Source organism: Colletes gigas, unplaced genomic scaffold, assembly GCF_013123115.1.
Source record: "Colletes gigas isolate AHSC1104 unplaced genomic scaffold, ASM1312311v1 Colletes_gigas_Sc00023, whole genome shotgun sequence".
NCBI lineage: Eukaryota > Metazoa > Arthropoda > Insecta > Hymenoptera > Colletidae > Colletes > Colletes gigas.
In genome coordinates this window covers 324,858-340,875 of record NW_025106652.1, presented here as the reverse complement: position 1 = coordinate 340,875, position 16,018 = coordinate 324,858, and the positions used below count along the sequence as shown (strand labels likewise).

General features: G+C 42.1%; 1 protein-coding gene across 1 annotated transcript; it reads left to right on the top strand.

Moving 5' to 3' along the window:
• The first annotated feature begins 778 nt into the window (after positions 1 to 778).
• LOC122401243 (homeobox protein ceh-17-like) lies at positions 779 to 15,228 on the top strand. The gene is made up of 3 exons (XM_043403248.1): positions 779 to 1,127; positions 3,530 to 3,723; positions 13,759 to 15,228. The coding sequence occupies exons 1-3, from the start codon at positions 779 to 781 to the stop codon at positions 14,152 to 14,154; spliced, it is 939 nt and encodes a 312-aa protein (XP_043259183.1). The 3' UTR covers positions 14,155 to 15,228.
• Positions 15,229 to 16,018: the final 790 nt, after the last annotated feature.

The window sequence follows — 16,018 nt, the reverse complement described above, 5'->3', positions numbered from 1 at the left end:
CCGTTTCACCGTAACAGGCATCCGGCCACACCCCCGCGGTGCACCCTCTCTCTCGATTATTGAATTAAGCTTATCATTTGATTTTGAGGAGACCCACCAGTCGGTCGTCTCGGGCTCTCTTAAGCGGGCCGAAAAACTTCTTTCTATCCGCGGTATAATCGCAATAATTTGATATCGCTGATCCGATTACGCGTCATAAGCCGCTATCGAGGAGGTGGCCTGGCGCCCGTCCCTCGCGCTTTCGTACGCGACCATAGAATTACGTGACGCTGCTCGGCGGCCTCTTCCGCCTTTATACCGGCTCCGATTATCCGTGATTTCGTCGAAAGAAACCCGCGTACTGCTGGGGGCCTGAAGGAACGTCGCGGCCGAGGGCCCGTAGGAGCGCGCCAGCGCTCGCGCGCTCCGAACCCAACGGCTCCGCTTACTCTTGGGTCTTTTACGATCCATCTAATCGAACCTGCGAACAGATCCCTCGGCATACGATGCACAGGTGAACGGAAGAACCTGGTATTGCCCACAGTTTATCAACACAGGACGATTCAACGCTGACGCGTGACATCAGGAGGATCATTCAAGAAATATCATCACGAAATAAAGGACACTGGGACACAAAGGACCTCGAACCAACAGCAGACGGACAAGTTTTCGATGAACTGTCGAAGTGACCCGTGCTTATCGTCGTCGTTAATACTCTTCTGACGTTCGTGACAAAGACTACGGGCTTGCAAAGTCTGCCACAGTTGGTCACCAGTTTCCAAGTGCATCGAGTGAGACTATGAATTACTCGTATTTGAACCAAGCGGCCGCGGCCGCCGCCGCGGGCTTCGAGGCCTCTAGCTGTGCGTTGGCCGCCAGTGAAATGCAATGTGGATACGGGGACTTGAGCTCATGCTCGCAAATGAGCCAGGCTGCTTATCGTTACACCGCGGCACGGGCAGCTGGTTATCCGGGAAACGCGGACACCACGAGTTCCGGAAGCACCGCATCGTTGGGGGCCCATCACACCTCCCACTCTCATGCCCATGCTCACCACGGGGCCCATGCAACCCCCTGCTCCGTAATGGCTGCCAGATCTCAAGAAGTTCATCGGCACGCGATCTTTCCGTCGGCCATTAACTTGCAGAGTGAGTGTCCCTAACATCTTTGAGATTCAGTTATTAATGCATCCTTGGACGGTTTGTTTTTGTTTCTTATTCTTAATCAGAGCATTCAAGTATGATATTTTCAATGTTCTTTCATTTATTCTTTGTACCCTTCTGGTAACTTTACCCGCAGTCATCATTTCATTGCTTTTGGTCGGTTTGTTAAATGATTAATCCTCGAACGACGATCTGTTTTAGTAAGTCTATTTTGATCTAAATAAAACATTGTACTGTAATAAAATGGGATACTTTCGTGAGACATTGCGTTGACGGTAGATTCGAATACTTGTAATTTAATTTGTATAAACCTCGAATGATTTTATCATGCTTTGATATAAATTAAATGTGAATTATATTCTATATTTAGATCTACTTTATTAAATAATGATTCATCCAAAATCCGCGTTCCGTATTATTAATAGATTTGATGTAAAAAAAAGTGGTCTATACGAAGTTACCGTCATTCATCTATGTAGTAATATTTTTCTTTCGTATATCAGTCATTAAGTAGCTTCTTTTAACACCACTTTCCTTTTGCTAATCGTTAACATTAAAAACTATAAGAGTCACCAGTACAATTGCAATTTATGTTCTATGAACTTACTATGTGGGACGTTAGTCACACACAACTAATCCTCGCGCTAAATTTTACATCGAGTTTGATTTTGCAATACTTCAGCCATTAATATAAATATAAATAGTTAGAACTTTATTTATTTCGCATTATTTTCACTGGAAATAATAGCACGATCTTTAATGCTTTCATTGCATTGAAACGCTGATTCCTAAAGATAGACATTTCTATCAATCCCGAAGTACGAACGCTTACAGAAATGTTGACAAACTGCTTCGACAGAGGAACAAAAAGATAGATTACCAGCTTGATAAATGAATCCTTCATCCATCGACAATTGTATCATCTACTTGTCGATCCTGCATACTACCAACATTTTTTTATATTTGACCAAACTTTCGTTCATTTGCAACATACAATTCAGATCCACGAGACTATAATTCACCTAAGATCTACGTATTCGGTTTTACAAAACTCGAGTATCCGGTTGCTAGAATTTTCTTTAAATAGTAAATGCTAGCTGTCGAAAAGCACCAGAATCGAATGGGTAAGCGAGCGACCATATTATTGTTCCCAGACAATCTGGTTAGGCGGTTGAACAAATTCCTATTTGTTGTTCGTATACAAGCAACTTAAACGGTGTCCATTGTTAGGACGGTAGAATTTATGAAAAGACAATCAATTGGAGAAGACGAAACGCTGCAAGGCTGACAGGGGTGTGCGGGCGGGGCGAAGGAGATCGTCTTCCCTGGAAAAAAGAGGGTGGTCCTTCATTTTCCCAGGGGAAAGTTACAGCGATGGTTCGTCGCGGCGCGAGTCGTCTCCATGCTCGAACCTACCCACGGTGTTTCCTCCAGAAACGACGACAAGATGGCACTGAAAATCAATGGATGTGTCTCGGTCCTCCCTTTCCCTCTCTTCCACTTTCCGACTCTCGCAGTCTCTCGCCTCTCCTCGTCACTCTTTCTCGGTCTCCCCCTCATTTACTTGTTCGTTTCCCTGTACCCAGCTCTGTTCAACTGCTCTTGCTTTTCCATGCCTCTCTTTATCCGTCTTCAACCGTGCCGCACTCTTTCTCTCCCTCCTTCCCTTCAGTCACTCATTGCTATGGTTACGTTGCTCGCTATCCCAGCCATCCTCACCTATATTCTATCATCTATAAGCTCCCTTCTGCACGGCACAGCATCCTCCAAAGACTGTTGTAACCCGACGTTCCTTACGAACCGATCCGACAGAGATTCCCTCAACGCTTTATCAACTAACTCGCATTACACTTCCGGAGGATCTAGACTCTAAGATCTGGAGGCAGTCATAGTCGAAGGATTTATCATAGACACGTAACAGTTGGTTGATGATGAAGATTCGTACCAGAGTGCTGGAACACTCTGTTTTAGGGGGACAAAAGGAGGCTCCAATCTTAAACTGTTGACGCGTTAATTATTCATTTAACAAAGGACACTATTCGTGGAAGATTTGATGCAATTACATTTGCAATTTTCGGTAACGTTATCTATTTTGGTATCAACAATTTTGAAAAGACTGAACCCGACCGTGAACGTGACACCAGAGACATTATTTAAAAATTAACAGCTGATTGCGAAGGTTTAAATTCGTGACTGTTGATAAGTTCCCAAGGGATCGTTTATTTATTGAAAGACGTCAGTAATAATACTTTAAGGACGGTTAATACTGTATTAAGACGAATAATACTTTAAATAACAGTTTAAGGCAATGTTCAGCTGGACATCGTAAACTGAATTCGTTATGAACAGTTTTAATAAACCGTCGTTTCCATTCTTTGAATTTTCAGACGGTCTAGGCTACAAGGCATATTCTGGACACGATGGCCTAGCGGAGAAGAGGAAACAGCGTCGGATACGAACTACCTTCACGTCCGCTCAGCTCAAAGAGTTAGAGCGTGCCTTCCAAGAGACTCACTATCCGGATATTTACACCAGAGAGGAAATCGCCATAAAGATCGACTTGACGGAAGCCAGAGTTCAAGTTAGTAAACCTACAGTCTTTTATTTCCGCCTGGTTTCGAATAACCATCGAAGTTAATATCAGTGTACGTCCAAGAAGTCGAAGCGAAAGTTGGCTGTTGAAAATAATCAGGGGACCCTAGGGGAATCCTTTTCATCCCTTATATTCGGTTCATTTGTTAAAATTACCCAGAAATGAGATTCCTTAACGTTACGAGCGAAATGCGCGTTTTAGCACTGGATCATCACGTTATATTAATTCTTTCTCTAATTTCACTTAACATTGTTTTAAAAAACCGTTTCGTTTCTTTTTCACCGGCCGTGGGGCGCTGCAAAAAGCACGGATGCCAAATTTTTAACGAATTTAACAAATTTATTTTTCACTGATTGCGAAAGTTCGATTGGAAGGAGCGAGTCTTTTCTTTCGTTTGCTCTTACTTCGAGGTCCTCCCTCTGGCGTCGCGTAAAATGGAGGGTCGAAACGGAGGGACAAGGGCGATGGCGGAAAGCATGCTATGTAATTGCATTACGAGCCTCGTTTTCGTTTTCACGGTTACCTGGAAGTCGCGGGTTGATGGATTACACCGTCTAATACCTCTGACGGATTAACTTGAACTTCTTGCGTGAAACGTAGGAGATTTAGGACTTCCTCTTGCGGCAGGACAAATCGAACGCGTGAAATTTATGACCTAATCAACGAATTTTGTATTTTCGAGGTTGCACTTATCAGCTGTCGGAGCTACAAAAATTCGCGTCCGAATTCTGACCTCTTTTAGACAATTATCTGCCTTTCTATATCAGATTATGTTATTTATCCTGCTTAGCACGAACGCGTAGCTTCTTTAGCTAAAAGATATATAATTTGCACAGTCGTCAAATCTTGCACGAACGCGTAGCTTCTTTAGCTAAAAGATATATAATTTGCACAGTCCTTCGAAATCATTCGAAGATAAATGAACTTCCAATGAACGTTTGATCGTTTCCTGCGATGTTTAGTATTTTAGTCTTCCGAATAAGAAGAAAATTATTTTACGTATCATATCTTTTTCATTTTGAACGTCGTCGGTTGATTTTCCAATCTTCTTAACGAAAAAAATAACGCTTCCCGCTGCCACGGTTTTCAAGACAAATAAACTCAAAGCGTACGATTTCCGCCTATTTTTCTATTTCTCTCTTATACTCGATGGATGCATCATGAATATAAGAATCCCTCTGGCGATGCACGCTTCGGGCAGGTGTCTGTTCCGGATCCAAAAATAGGCGGGTTCGATAGACATTGGAATGGGTCAGGGACCAACGGCGTCTTTCTTAATCCTGATCTCGTGTAATAATAATCGTGATTGCCAATCACAGGCGTTATATTAATCCACCTGTGAAACGGCAGCCGCGCGACGGTATAGTACACCGTGCTCGGAGTAAGATTAAATTTATTGCAGCTTCGAACTGACAGGATTACCCGTACGGTTATACGTTGACAGCGTGAATGAGATTCTGCAAGATGACTGCATTAAATGATTTCCATCAGACGACGAATAATTCTAGGCGCCGCCGGTAAGTCTATGAAACTGTCATCCAGCACTCGTTGTTCTTATTGTTTTTTTAACGATACTCAAAGACACAAATATAACTTTTATCTTGTCCTCGAGAATTTGAAACTCTTATTTTTCCACCACGAATAACTAAATTTACACGTAGAAAAATCTACTTCATCGTTTGCGTAATGATGCGATTTATATTCAATATTTTGAGAACGAAAATTTCAATCTACCGTCGTGCACGACTTTAATGTCACGCTGTCTGTATTTCCCTAATTGCGAAACAGGCTGTTTACTTTTGACGCTTATTGCCTGCTCGTAAATGCAGTTATAGCTGGGTATTTTATTGCCGCTAACACTAATCGGCTGTAGCCCTGTAACATATTCTGAAAACGCGCGAAATTGCGTTATACGGAAAATGTAATTTCGTCGATAGCCGGAATGAAAAATATGCCCGAAATCAACAGGCTTAATTATCTTTCGATTGTAACTGTGATCGAACTTTCTATCGTTGAAGTTGCGATGTAAATTAATAAATGCAAGTGTTCAACTTTGCCGTAGTAATGTATATTTAAAAAAAAATACACCGAGAAGCAAAAAGAATCGAAAATTTCCATTACACGTGACTAAACGTTCTGACGTAGCTGATCTTGAAACCATGAGAGCGAACGTGTATGTGCATTTGATAATTAAGCACGAAGTTACTATCAATTTTCTAGTAGTTTGCGGCATCACGGGGCGACCGCCATTTCCAAGGAGGTTCGCCCTGACGAAGGGTAGTCCTTTGTCAGTTCGAATTTCCCCTAATTCGTGTATTTAGATCCATCCCTGGAATACCTTGAAAGTTACACGCATATCTTTATTAAATTTCTCCGATTCCTGAAGATACGTTAATTAATTAGCAAAGACAATAATAAGAATATAGGGGTGTCCAGGGTTAGGCGAATCACGATGAAAATTTATTCTCTGACATTTACCATAATACCAATGAGATATCCAAATTGATACAATTTATATTTGCACGTTTATATTAAAATTAATTATGTTAAAACAAGTCTATTCTTATTTTATGAGCATTGTACGAATGTAAACAATATTAAATATGAGCATTGTATGAATGTAAACAATATTAAATAGAATACGTTTGAAATATTACTTGCAATGAAATCGCACGTCGACGGGGTTAACGATCAAACTGTGCAGAGATAATATTTTAATATTTATAAAATGTTAAATTTAAAAATTTCTCAGCAAAGCTTTCATTTTTCGAAGCACACGAAACGAAAGTTCTGTCGCTCGTTTCCGGTCGAACATCGTTCTTGGAACCTCACGACGAGGGGAAAAAAAACAGAAGAACGCCGCCATCTTTGTCGAAGGAAAAGCAAATAACAGTTCCCGCGACTGGCGGACTAAAAACTTAATCAATTTGGCGCAGAGCCTCCCTTCGACGAAAGACGCTGAGTTTCTGAACGGCTCGCGACCTTCCCCCATAAATCAACATCTTGGCCCGCGCGGCTCATCCGCTCGATTCGTCGGCATTATGCATGCTCGCAGGTTGCCTAGAACGTTAATGGAGTTGTAATTCATACGGAACGACATGTGACTCAGAACAACGAAACGTGTCGCCACGCGACAGACTGCACCCCGGGTGTCATCGTCGGGACCGTCAGGAATTACGTCGGGACGAGGGTGAACAGTCAGGGTGGTTGCTCTTGTGGACCGACACTCGGGAAACCGGTGGTTTAGGTTGCAAGGGTCTGGATCCAATTGAAAGAAGTGGAACGATCTGGGCGAACGCGTTTAATTCAATACTAGAATCATTAGGAGCGACTTGGGAGTCGTGGACGACGGTGGAATGCAACGTTATGGGCTAGGAAGTTCCAAGTACACGCGAACTTTGATCTTTCGCTATTTAGCAATGGCGTGTACAGGCTGTATCCACAAGGGGGGCTCGATCCCCTTAGTATTTACTAAAATTATCTGCTGTCTGAATTTTAATTGTTTTAAGAGATTCTTCGAAAACTTTAGGGGGTAGATGCCTAAATTTTTCGGTGAAAAAAAAAAATTTCACATAGTTTTGAAAAAATTATTTGTAGTTGCGCGGGTCAATTATAACCATTTTTGGTGAATACACATACCCCGAAATCCGAACTATTTTCTAGAACAAAATTCGAGTAGGTGTTGAAATTTTTTGGCAAAATTGAAAAGTTTCAAATCGTTCTGGAAAAATTTTTGGCTGCGGAGGTCAAATACAAGTATTTTTGGTGAATTGACATACCCCCAAAATCTTACGCAGTTTCGAGAAAAAAATTAATTACCGAAAATTTAATGTCTGACCATGAAATAATATTCTACTGAAAATTCATTTGTATGTTCAAAACGTTATAACTTCTGAACAGATTGAAGGATTTTAATGTTTCAAAGTGCAAACAACGCGTATTTTGATGAAAAATATGTAGAAACTCCAAGAATGTTCGAAAAATTGTTCCTTATCCCCGTAAAGTGAGGAAAACTCTGTAAAAATAGTCCAATTCCTCGTTTTTATCACTTCATATGTAGGTATAGCCCAATTATCTGGCATTGCCACAGTCCCGAGTATGCCGGATAATCGGAATTATACTGTATTGTTATTTTATGTCTATTTATTGTTTTCAGAGCTGGGATTCTTTTGTTCCTCCCGCCGAGCTTCTCTAGTTCCGCTACTAATATTTAGGTATTATTCCTAGTTGGGAAAGTAGGCGAATTATTCAGGGAATATCAAATATTTAGTTATTATTCGCTAATTAAAGCTATCAGTCGAGATATCGACAAACTTTCTCCGTATTCCAGCAACGTCGTTTTTCTATCCTTCCGTTTATTTTTTAAATTGGCCTCTTCAGCGTGCACAATTTGCACCCATGAATTTGATCAAATTTTCGTTTCCATTGGGCAAGACGTTCCTGGTGCGTCCAATCGCACTGGCGTAGGCGCAACAAAGGGACGAGGGTAGCCGGCATGGAACGAGCAATTTAGAAACAGACAGCCTTGGGAGAGCTCCCGGAAAATCAACACGAGTTTCTTTCTCCCGGTGGAATACAGTCGCGCACCGCCATGAGAAACGAGAGGTCAATTTGATAGAGGGTGATCGGGGGACGGGGACAGTTCTGACGAAGGGTCTCCGGCGGTGAGAAAGGACAGGACGCACGGCACACCAGCGGGAAACTAAGGAAAATAAAGGTGAACGAAGGAGAAAAGGCACACACAGGGAATGCAGAAACTCGAAGAGAAGATAACAGGAGCACGTTTATACTGGGGACCGTCGAATTTTTCTCTACTCGAAAAATAATTTTAACACTGCCCTACGGTTACAAATTACGAGGAGAAATAGAATGGGCTTCCGTTGACGCATAAAATCGTTCGAAACGATAGCAATTCGGATAATAGATATTTGATCAATAGGGTAGTATCTGCAATTGTCTACATATGTATACGTAGGTACAGTTCAAGATACGATCGTCCAAAGAAGCGCGTTTTCATATTTGGTCCTCTGGCAGGAATAGGAAGAAAAATGTAGGAAGGAGGAAGCAAAGATCAGGAAGGCGCACCGGGCATGGCGGAACAAAAATGGGCAATAACACTCTTGAAGAAGGATTCTGGATGGAAAGGCGAGACGACTGGAGAGGAGAAGAGGGTAACGGCGGTCGGAAGAAGGGGCTGCTACTTCCACGGAGGGATGAAATGGGGAAAACATTCGAGTTGGCTCGGTTCTGGTGCTCGCAGTGCTTCGGTGGCTGGCGGGCCGAGGGTGGGCTGATACACAAGGGGCCCATGCCTGGAGTGTGCCCTGGTAATTGCGAACTCTATGTAGATCCACTTACGGTGATTAAAAACTGTCCTGCTGGGTATCATCCACCGAGAACGACGTCGGGAGCTGCAAACATCCAGAAGCGTGTGGCGCAGAGCAATTCCGCGTTTACGCTTGAACTTCTTTAATGGTCGTTCCCGAATACTTGTGCTGGTTATGCGAACAGTAACGGTTAGAGAGGTCCATTTGGATTTTGGGGTCGAGAAACAGGCCAATACTTGGAATCTTTCTAAACTCTTTCGCTTCTGAATAACGATGAATCGAAAGTTATAGGAAATGTAGCAACATCGAAAATGATTACATTTTTCTTTTGTGTACAGTTGTTTAGTTTTAACTTAAGACACGAAACGATATATTTTGCTCGGAAGGACGGGTGCAACGAGTCGGGAATTTGCTCCTTTTCGTTTCAAGTTCTAACTTAAGTGCTCCATGTGCTCCAAAACTGAATGAATTATGAGAAATATAGTTATCTGTTATTCGTGAAACAGAAATGAAAACTCCAATTATAAAACGAAAGATTTCGCAAGGAACGGATAAGAACTTTCGGATCGTTTGCTCGGGAAGAAATTGTTTTACATTGGTTTTATTGGTTTTGTTCGACTAAAATTTCGCCCAACTATTGATCAATCTTCGGTGCAATACGTTCAAGAGACGCGACGCGCGATCAGAATGAAGGATTCGCCTCGCATGCTCGAGCATGCTGAACCACTTCAAACATTCATAGCACGTCCAAGATTCTCTCGATGCGTCGCATTAAGCGAGTTATAAGGATGTATCCGAAAACGTTCCTATCAATATCGCAGAATCCAATAATCGAGGCGAATTACCGTAACGCCAGGCGCGATTCGTCGATCAATTAGACGAATGGTTGCTCGTTTCAAAATTATTATCAATTTTATTCGGATTATTTCTCGGTAACAAACGATTAAATTTACATATTGGTTTGAAAAAGATCTAAATTTCCGTATCAAAATAAAACGTCTCGATAAGCTATCCGCTCTGGGTTCGAAGAGCAAAGCTGTTAGCAATGAAGGATTCATTAAGACCATCAAATCAGACGCGGTGTAATGGGATTACAACCGATGGCCACTGCGACACTCTCAGCCGCATCTGGATCGCCTTCTTCAATTAGCCAAATAAGTTCGGGGCGGAAACGCATGGCTCTGCAGTCGAAATCTTGATTAAGAGATGCATCCGTCGGTCGGACCAATGCCACAGTGCCTGACGAATAAATCGCTTAGACAGGTCTCATTAACTGTGTATCCACTTTCGTGTCTGACCAGAACCGTGACGATTCGATGTCAATGGCTCTCTATTCCACTTTGGTGTCCACGATGAACGGGATGATAGCGCGGGACACGGGATCTGCGAATGCACGATGAATTATTGGCCAGCGTTTCAATAGTGTGTTTATTCGGTTGAACGAAAAGTTCGTTCGTTTTTAATAGAATTTGTAACCGTGGTTTCCAAATCCCGAAGAAACTTGAGACTGTCGTGTAAATCTCGCTATTCTCGACTATTTTTTCAAATTTATAGTCGACGAAGGCTTATGAAATTATTTAAAACGTTTATTGTGCCAAATATTACAATTTCAAAATATTCGAACGAAAACAACAACTTATTTATTAAATTATCGAGCTTTGATATTCTGTTAGAAAATATAGTAATTCAATGTTTTTTTAATGCACAAAATTCATTGATCGTATGGATATGCTTCCTATCGTTTATATTGATAATAAATAAAATTCGTAGCCACTTTGGCACTGTTTGTAGAGCATTTAGAAAAATCCAGAAGCGCACGATGTTGTTGGGATTGAACTTTCGTCGTTGTAGTCGGACGAAGACGCCCTAAGGGCTGAATAGCAATACGAAATCCTCGGTTAACTGGTCCAGAAGGAGGAAATCACGACGAGTCACAATCGCGGGGTTAATCGAACGAGTAAATACGGCTCGAACCCGATGTTCCTACCACACCAGAATTCCTAATGTTCGGTCCATAAGCTTTCGGGTTTGCTCGACGAAACAGTTACGCTAACCCCAAAAGTATTCCTCCCTCCAAGAACAGCGAAACGCAAGCAACTTTCCTAACAATACACCTCAGTACATTGACAATGTAATCCCTATTAGACCCTAAAATTTTGCTGTTCTTTACTTTGAACAAAACGATTGTAAAAATTCATCGATTCCTTCGGATGCAAAAGACCGGAGGAGAGCTCTCTCGTTTTATTCTATTTCCCACCCTTCGAGGACGTAAAGTATTATCTCTATAAAAACCATCGGAGGAAGTAATTTTCATCAGTGTTGAGTCGGAAGTTCTAACCACAAGGGAAAGTTACCCTGTTGGATCCGTCGCTAGTTCTTACCCGTGATTGCTTTTACTCTCAATTCGCCGTGCAATATTCATTTCAATGTATTCAGCGATTATTTCTAACATTAGTCTTTCGCGCTTGCGTATTTTATTCTTGATTTCCCTTCAACGATCCGGTAACACCCTTTATCTGGAATACATTGAATTGCACAGAAGTTATTTCAATACGTTTGCTCGGTTTAAACTTTGAAGGCAATCAACGTGGAAAGTAATCCAGTTGAATTTTCGAACCGAATGAATTTATCAAATTATTTTGAATAATTCCATCTAATGTAATAATCGTCGAGTAGGTTGCGCGTCGAAATCCGTTTCATTTCTCGCATCGAGACTTTGCAGAGCCGATAGAAGCGACGCGGGATTATTTTTCAAACGCAAATATTCGATAAAAAAAATGTCAGAATCGGGCGACAGAAGGGAAATTCGGGAAGAACCGTGCACGGTTGAAGCGAAACGTCGAGGCAACGGAGCGTATGAAGCGAGGCTTAAATATTTATCCAAAACGAGGCGGACATCTGTCAGTGCGGCTCGTTGCATTTTATTTAGGCGCACTGTATTTATTTAACATTAACGCCAGCACGTAGTCTCCCTAATTCACGCCGTCGTTGTCGTCCGTTCGGCAAACAACGGCACACATGCTACGATCTCTTCGGGGTTTGGTCCGTGGCCAAATACGAATTATTAGTGTTGTCACTGGCCGCGTACTGGCGGCTTCTGCATGTGTTACATAGTTTTTGGTCGACGATGACGTAATTTTATTACATCGCCGACGGGTACGACACTACGTTTGTTAACCTTTTATTCGATCCGATAGGGAATTCCTCAGCGCCCATTCTGGTCTGTTTGTCCAAGCAATTCTCGTCGAAATCTTGTGCTTCAAAGACTGAATAATATTCGGTCTGCATATAGGGTCGGATTAAACCGGAAGTCCTTGCGCTTTATTCGATAAAAAATACAATTTTTCCCAAACTGCAAGGATGGGGAGGATTAAAATTAATGTCTGTTAAATCCAGAATATATTTTCAGTTGTTGTTCACTTTACACGTCCATGTTTTAAGTACTTTTATAGAAACTTACTAATTAGATATCGTAAGGTACGGTTGTATAAAGTATACGAGATAATAACAAAATTATTTATTTAATTGTAAATTATTGTCGAATGCTGGAACCTGTTTGACAGTATGTGATAGTTCGCTAGAGAGAATCTCGCACCGTCGAAAATTCAAAATACCAGCGTTTGTGTATAAATTCCCCCGGACAGAGGGTTTATAAAATCATCGACCGATTAATCCCTGGAACAGAGAGAGAAAGAGAGAGGGCGAGGGGGGCAGCTTGGAGCATTTTGGACGTTCGTCGAGTTCGTTTCTGGAATTTCTCGAACAGCGTCCGTTCTGCGCGTTCAGCGAGCAACGGCGACTGATAAAAATCCAATAGCAGTGTTTGCCGTCCGGAAAGGGCAATCACGTTCATCATGGTGTCCCGCGCCCCTGACTCTCTGAATCCACCCCTTTCCCCCTCTTTCACGGCCGCTGCCACTCAGCCCCGTTCTACGAAACCTGGAACGTAGCCGCCCCTGGAAAATCTAGGGGTGGGATCCCACGTGCACACACGTCGAGGAACGAACAAGGGAGAGAGACGAGGACGAGAAGAGGAGCGAGATAACGGCGGGACACAAGGGGTGAGGGTGGCTTTGCTGGTCAGATAAACGGTAAAGCAAATAAATCCGCTACTTTAACATGCAGGTCACCGCCGCTTTCCGTTTATTTTATTCGTTAAATATTTCATTTGGCCAACTAGAGCCAATTACGAGCCCTGGCTGCCGCCGTTTCGCTCTGACGAGCCAGAGGGATCCCGACCAGCTCTGCACGCTGTCTATCATCGTTTTTACAAGTGGTTGCTCTCGTCAGCTCTTACAGAGACGTCCTGTAAAAGTATTTTCCTCCGCGATTCGTTCGTTTCCAATGATTCGGAGACTCGCTGGGACGGGATGGAAATTATTCTCGACTTACAATTCTTAAACGTTAACCCTCGTAAGGTAGATCCAGTTGATGCTGTTTCCTTATTCTCCATTTAAGTATAGGAAAAAGTTTGCTCGATATAGATAGGGGTTACAGAAATATCTTGGCCTTAACAGTTCTATATTGTCAACATAACGTTCGTCTGTTGCATATTATTACAGATTTCTATCTTTAGAATGTTCATCGCCCAAATATCGATTGCATCAGGGAATTTGCTTTACAGGGAAAAAGGCTCACGTTTCTGCGCAGAGTACAGCATTTCTCGATGCTAAAGGTTCAATGTTTACTGTTGCAGGTGTGGTTCCAGAACCGACGCGCGAAATTTCGAAAGATGGAGAGGCTCGCTCAGCAGAAGTCCAACTCCCAGAGCGGGATCGGTGTGGACAGCGGGGCTTCCAGCCCTGTGGCGAGCAACGTGAAGGCGGAGGGTCGTTCACCGAGAAGTCCAGCGACGCCACCCGGTGGCTCGAACAGCGTCTTGTCCTCGAACGAGGTGAAACCAATTACGAATCCGAATTTGGTGAGCGTGAAGCACACGACGGATGGCTCCGCGGATGGCAGCTCGCCCAGCACGCGGGGTAGCAACGGCGGTGGTGGTGCATGGGGTTCCTGCAGTCCGAGGCCCTTCTCCACCGCACTACCACCTTATCTATTGGACCCGTTGCCTCTGAAAACCGCGAACCTCTACTAATCGTCCTGACGAAACTACTCCATCCCGGCGGAATCGTGTAAATATAGAGAGAAAGTATGTCGTGTACTTCGAACGGAAATGCTGTTCAGAGGACACTTGGTTCCTCGTGGGGGTCGTTTATCAGCACTGTCTAATTTCTTCGACCTGGGATAGGATCAAGAAAAATTCGTATCTTAAAGTTGAGGTTCAACATCGCCGCAATGTAATATTGTACCTTCGTTCTCCATCTTCGTTATTAGCATTATATTGACTTATAATTGAGTAATAGAAAAGCTCGACCCGAAATAAAAATATAACGAACCGTGATATCGGCGATACATCAGTTTTTTTTTATCTACTACTCTTGAACATGATTGATACGCTAAGTTCGATGGTCGTACGTCACAGTTCGTTCTTCAACAAGTGACCGTTTTTTATTATTTATCGTCGGAGTAAGCAGAGTCGATGAAAATATCGAGTAAGCGAGACGGAATGATAACAAACACATTTCCCTCTCGAATATAAATAAACAGGCAATATAAATTTGCGAGTCTTCTTGCTATGGAAGCACTTAGGGTCGGATTTGACCCGGGTTCTCCGTAATACTTGATCCTATCCCTACTTTCGGTCGTAGCCTGGCAATTTGAAACGATCGTATAGGAAATTTTGCTGAGATTACTTTTGAAATAGACAAACATTCTTATCGTTTTACTTCATTTTTGTGTTGCAGCCTTCGTCCACTACGAAAATGTTCCGTCGCAGTGATAAACGAGAGACTGTTTAATTTATTTTGGCGGTGTCTGTAAGTTTTTACTTTTATTCCGTTCTTTTCTTTATTTATTTATAGAATTAGATACCCCAATTTTTTTTGATCGACGGTACCGGTGCTAGAAAGGAGGGTGTTAAGAAATGCCCATTTTTGGCATCGCCCGGAAATGAAAAATTCATGCAGGATCTTTTAGAGTGTCTCCCAAGGAACAAAAAATGTCCTTATCACTTTCCCGAGAAACGATGGGAAAGTTGACAAAAATACGTTCAAAGTATGAATGTTATGATAACGTAACTTACGTATATTCTACATTCCGTCGTCTTCTTCTTCGGATATCGAACCGTCTTCGAAATACGTAGTAAGGAACTCAGCAGGCAGATGAATAGAAGCATGAAATCGAGCAAATCCAAAGTACCATATAATCATGGCTACATGGGAACAGCACCCAACAACGCGTGCTCCGACTTTGCATCCACATGAATGTGCAAGTATGGCTTCCAGTGCGGTTTTACTTTTATCAATTAGTACATATACAAAGTATTTTAAACTATTTGAGTGTCGTGAATGCAGTTTCGTTTTAAGTAAAATGGCGTTAATTGGTTACTACCCTTAATTCATTTGTCCGTTAATTTAATAGTCAGTAAGATTTATTAGTTTCAATTAATGATTCTTATTAATCATTTTTAAGACGCTTCGATACTGTCGATTAAGATACTTTGAACCGGATGATAATTTCCTTGCGGATCGTGGCTTTCGATACTCTGTAGTGGAAACTCGGAAACCACTAACAGTTGAACAAGTTAATGAATCGAAATTCATTACAAAATATCAATATACTGTTGAAGTAATCGCAGGACGTATAAAAAGTCGTTAAATATTTCGAGGGCAGTTCGATATCCGAAGAAGAAGACGACGAAATGTAAAATATACGTTAGTTCCATTATCATCACATTCATACTTTAAACGTATTTTTGACAACTTTCCCATCGTTTCTCGGGAAAGTGATAAAGACATTTTTTGTTCCTTGAGAAACACTCTAAAAGATCCTGCATGAATTTTTCATTTCCAGTCGATGCCAAAAATGGGCATTTCTTAACACCCTCCTTTCCAAGTTCC

Coding starts and splice junctions, on each gene's coding strand:
- LOC122401243 (XM_043403248.1), top strand. CDS start 779: ATGAATTACTCGTATTTGAACCAAGCGGCCGCGGCCGCCGCCGCGGGC. Junction 1,128..3,529: donor GTCGGCCATTAACTTGCAGA/GTGAGTGTCCCT, acceptor TTGAATTTTCAG/ACGGTCTAGGCTACAAGGCA. Junction 3,724..13,758: donor TGACGGAAGCCAGAGTTCAA/GTTAGTAAACCT, acceptor TTACTGTTGCAG/GTGTGGTTCCAGAACCGACG.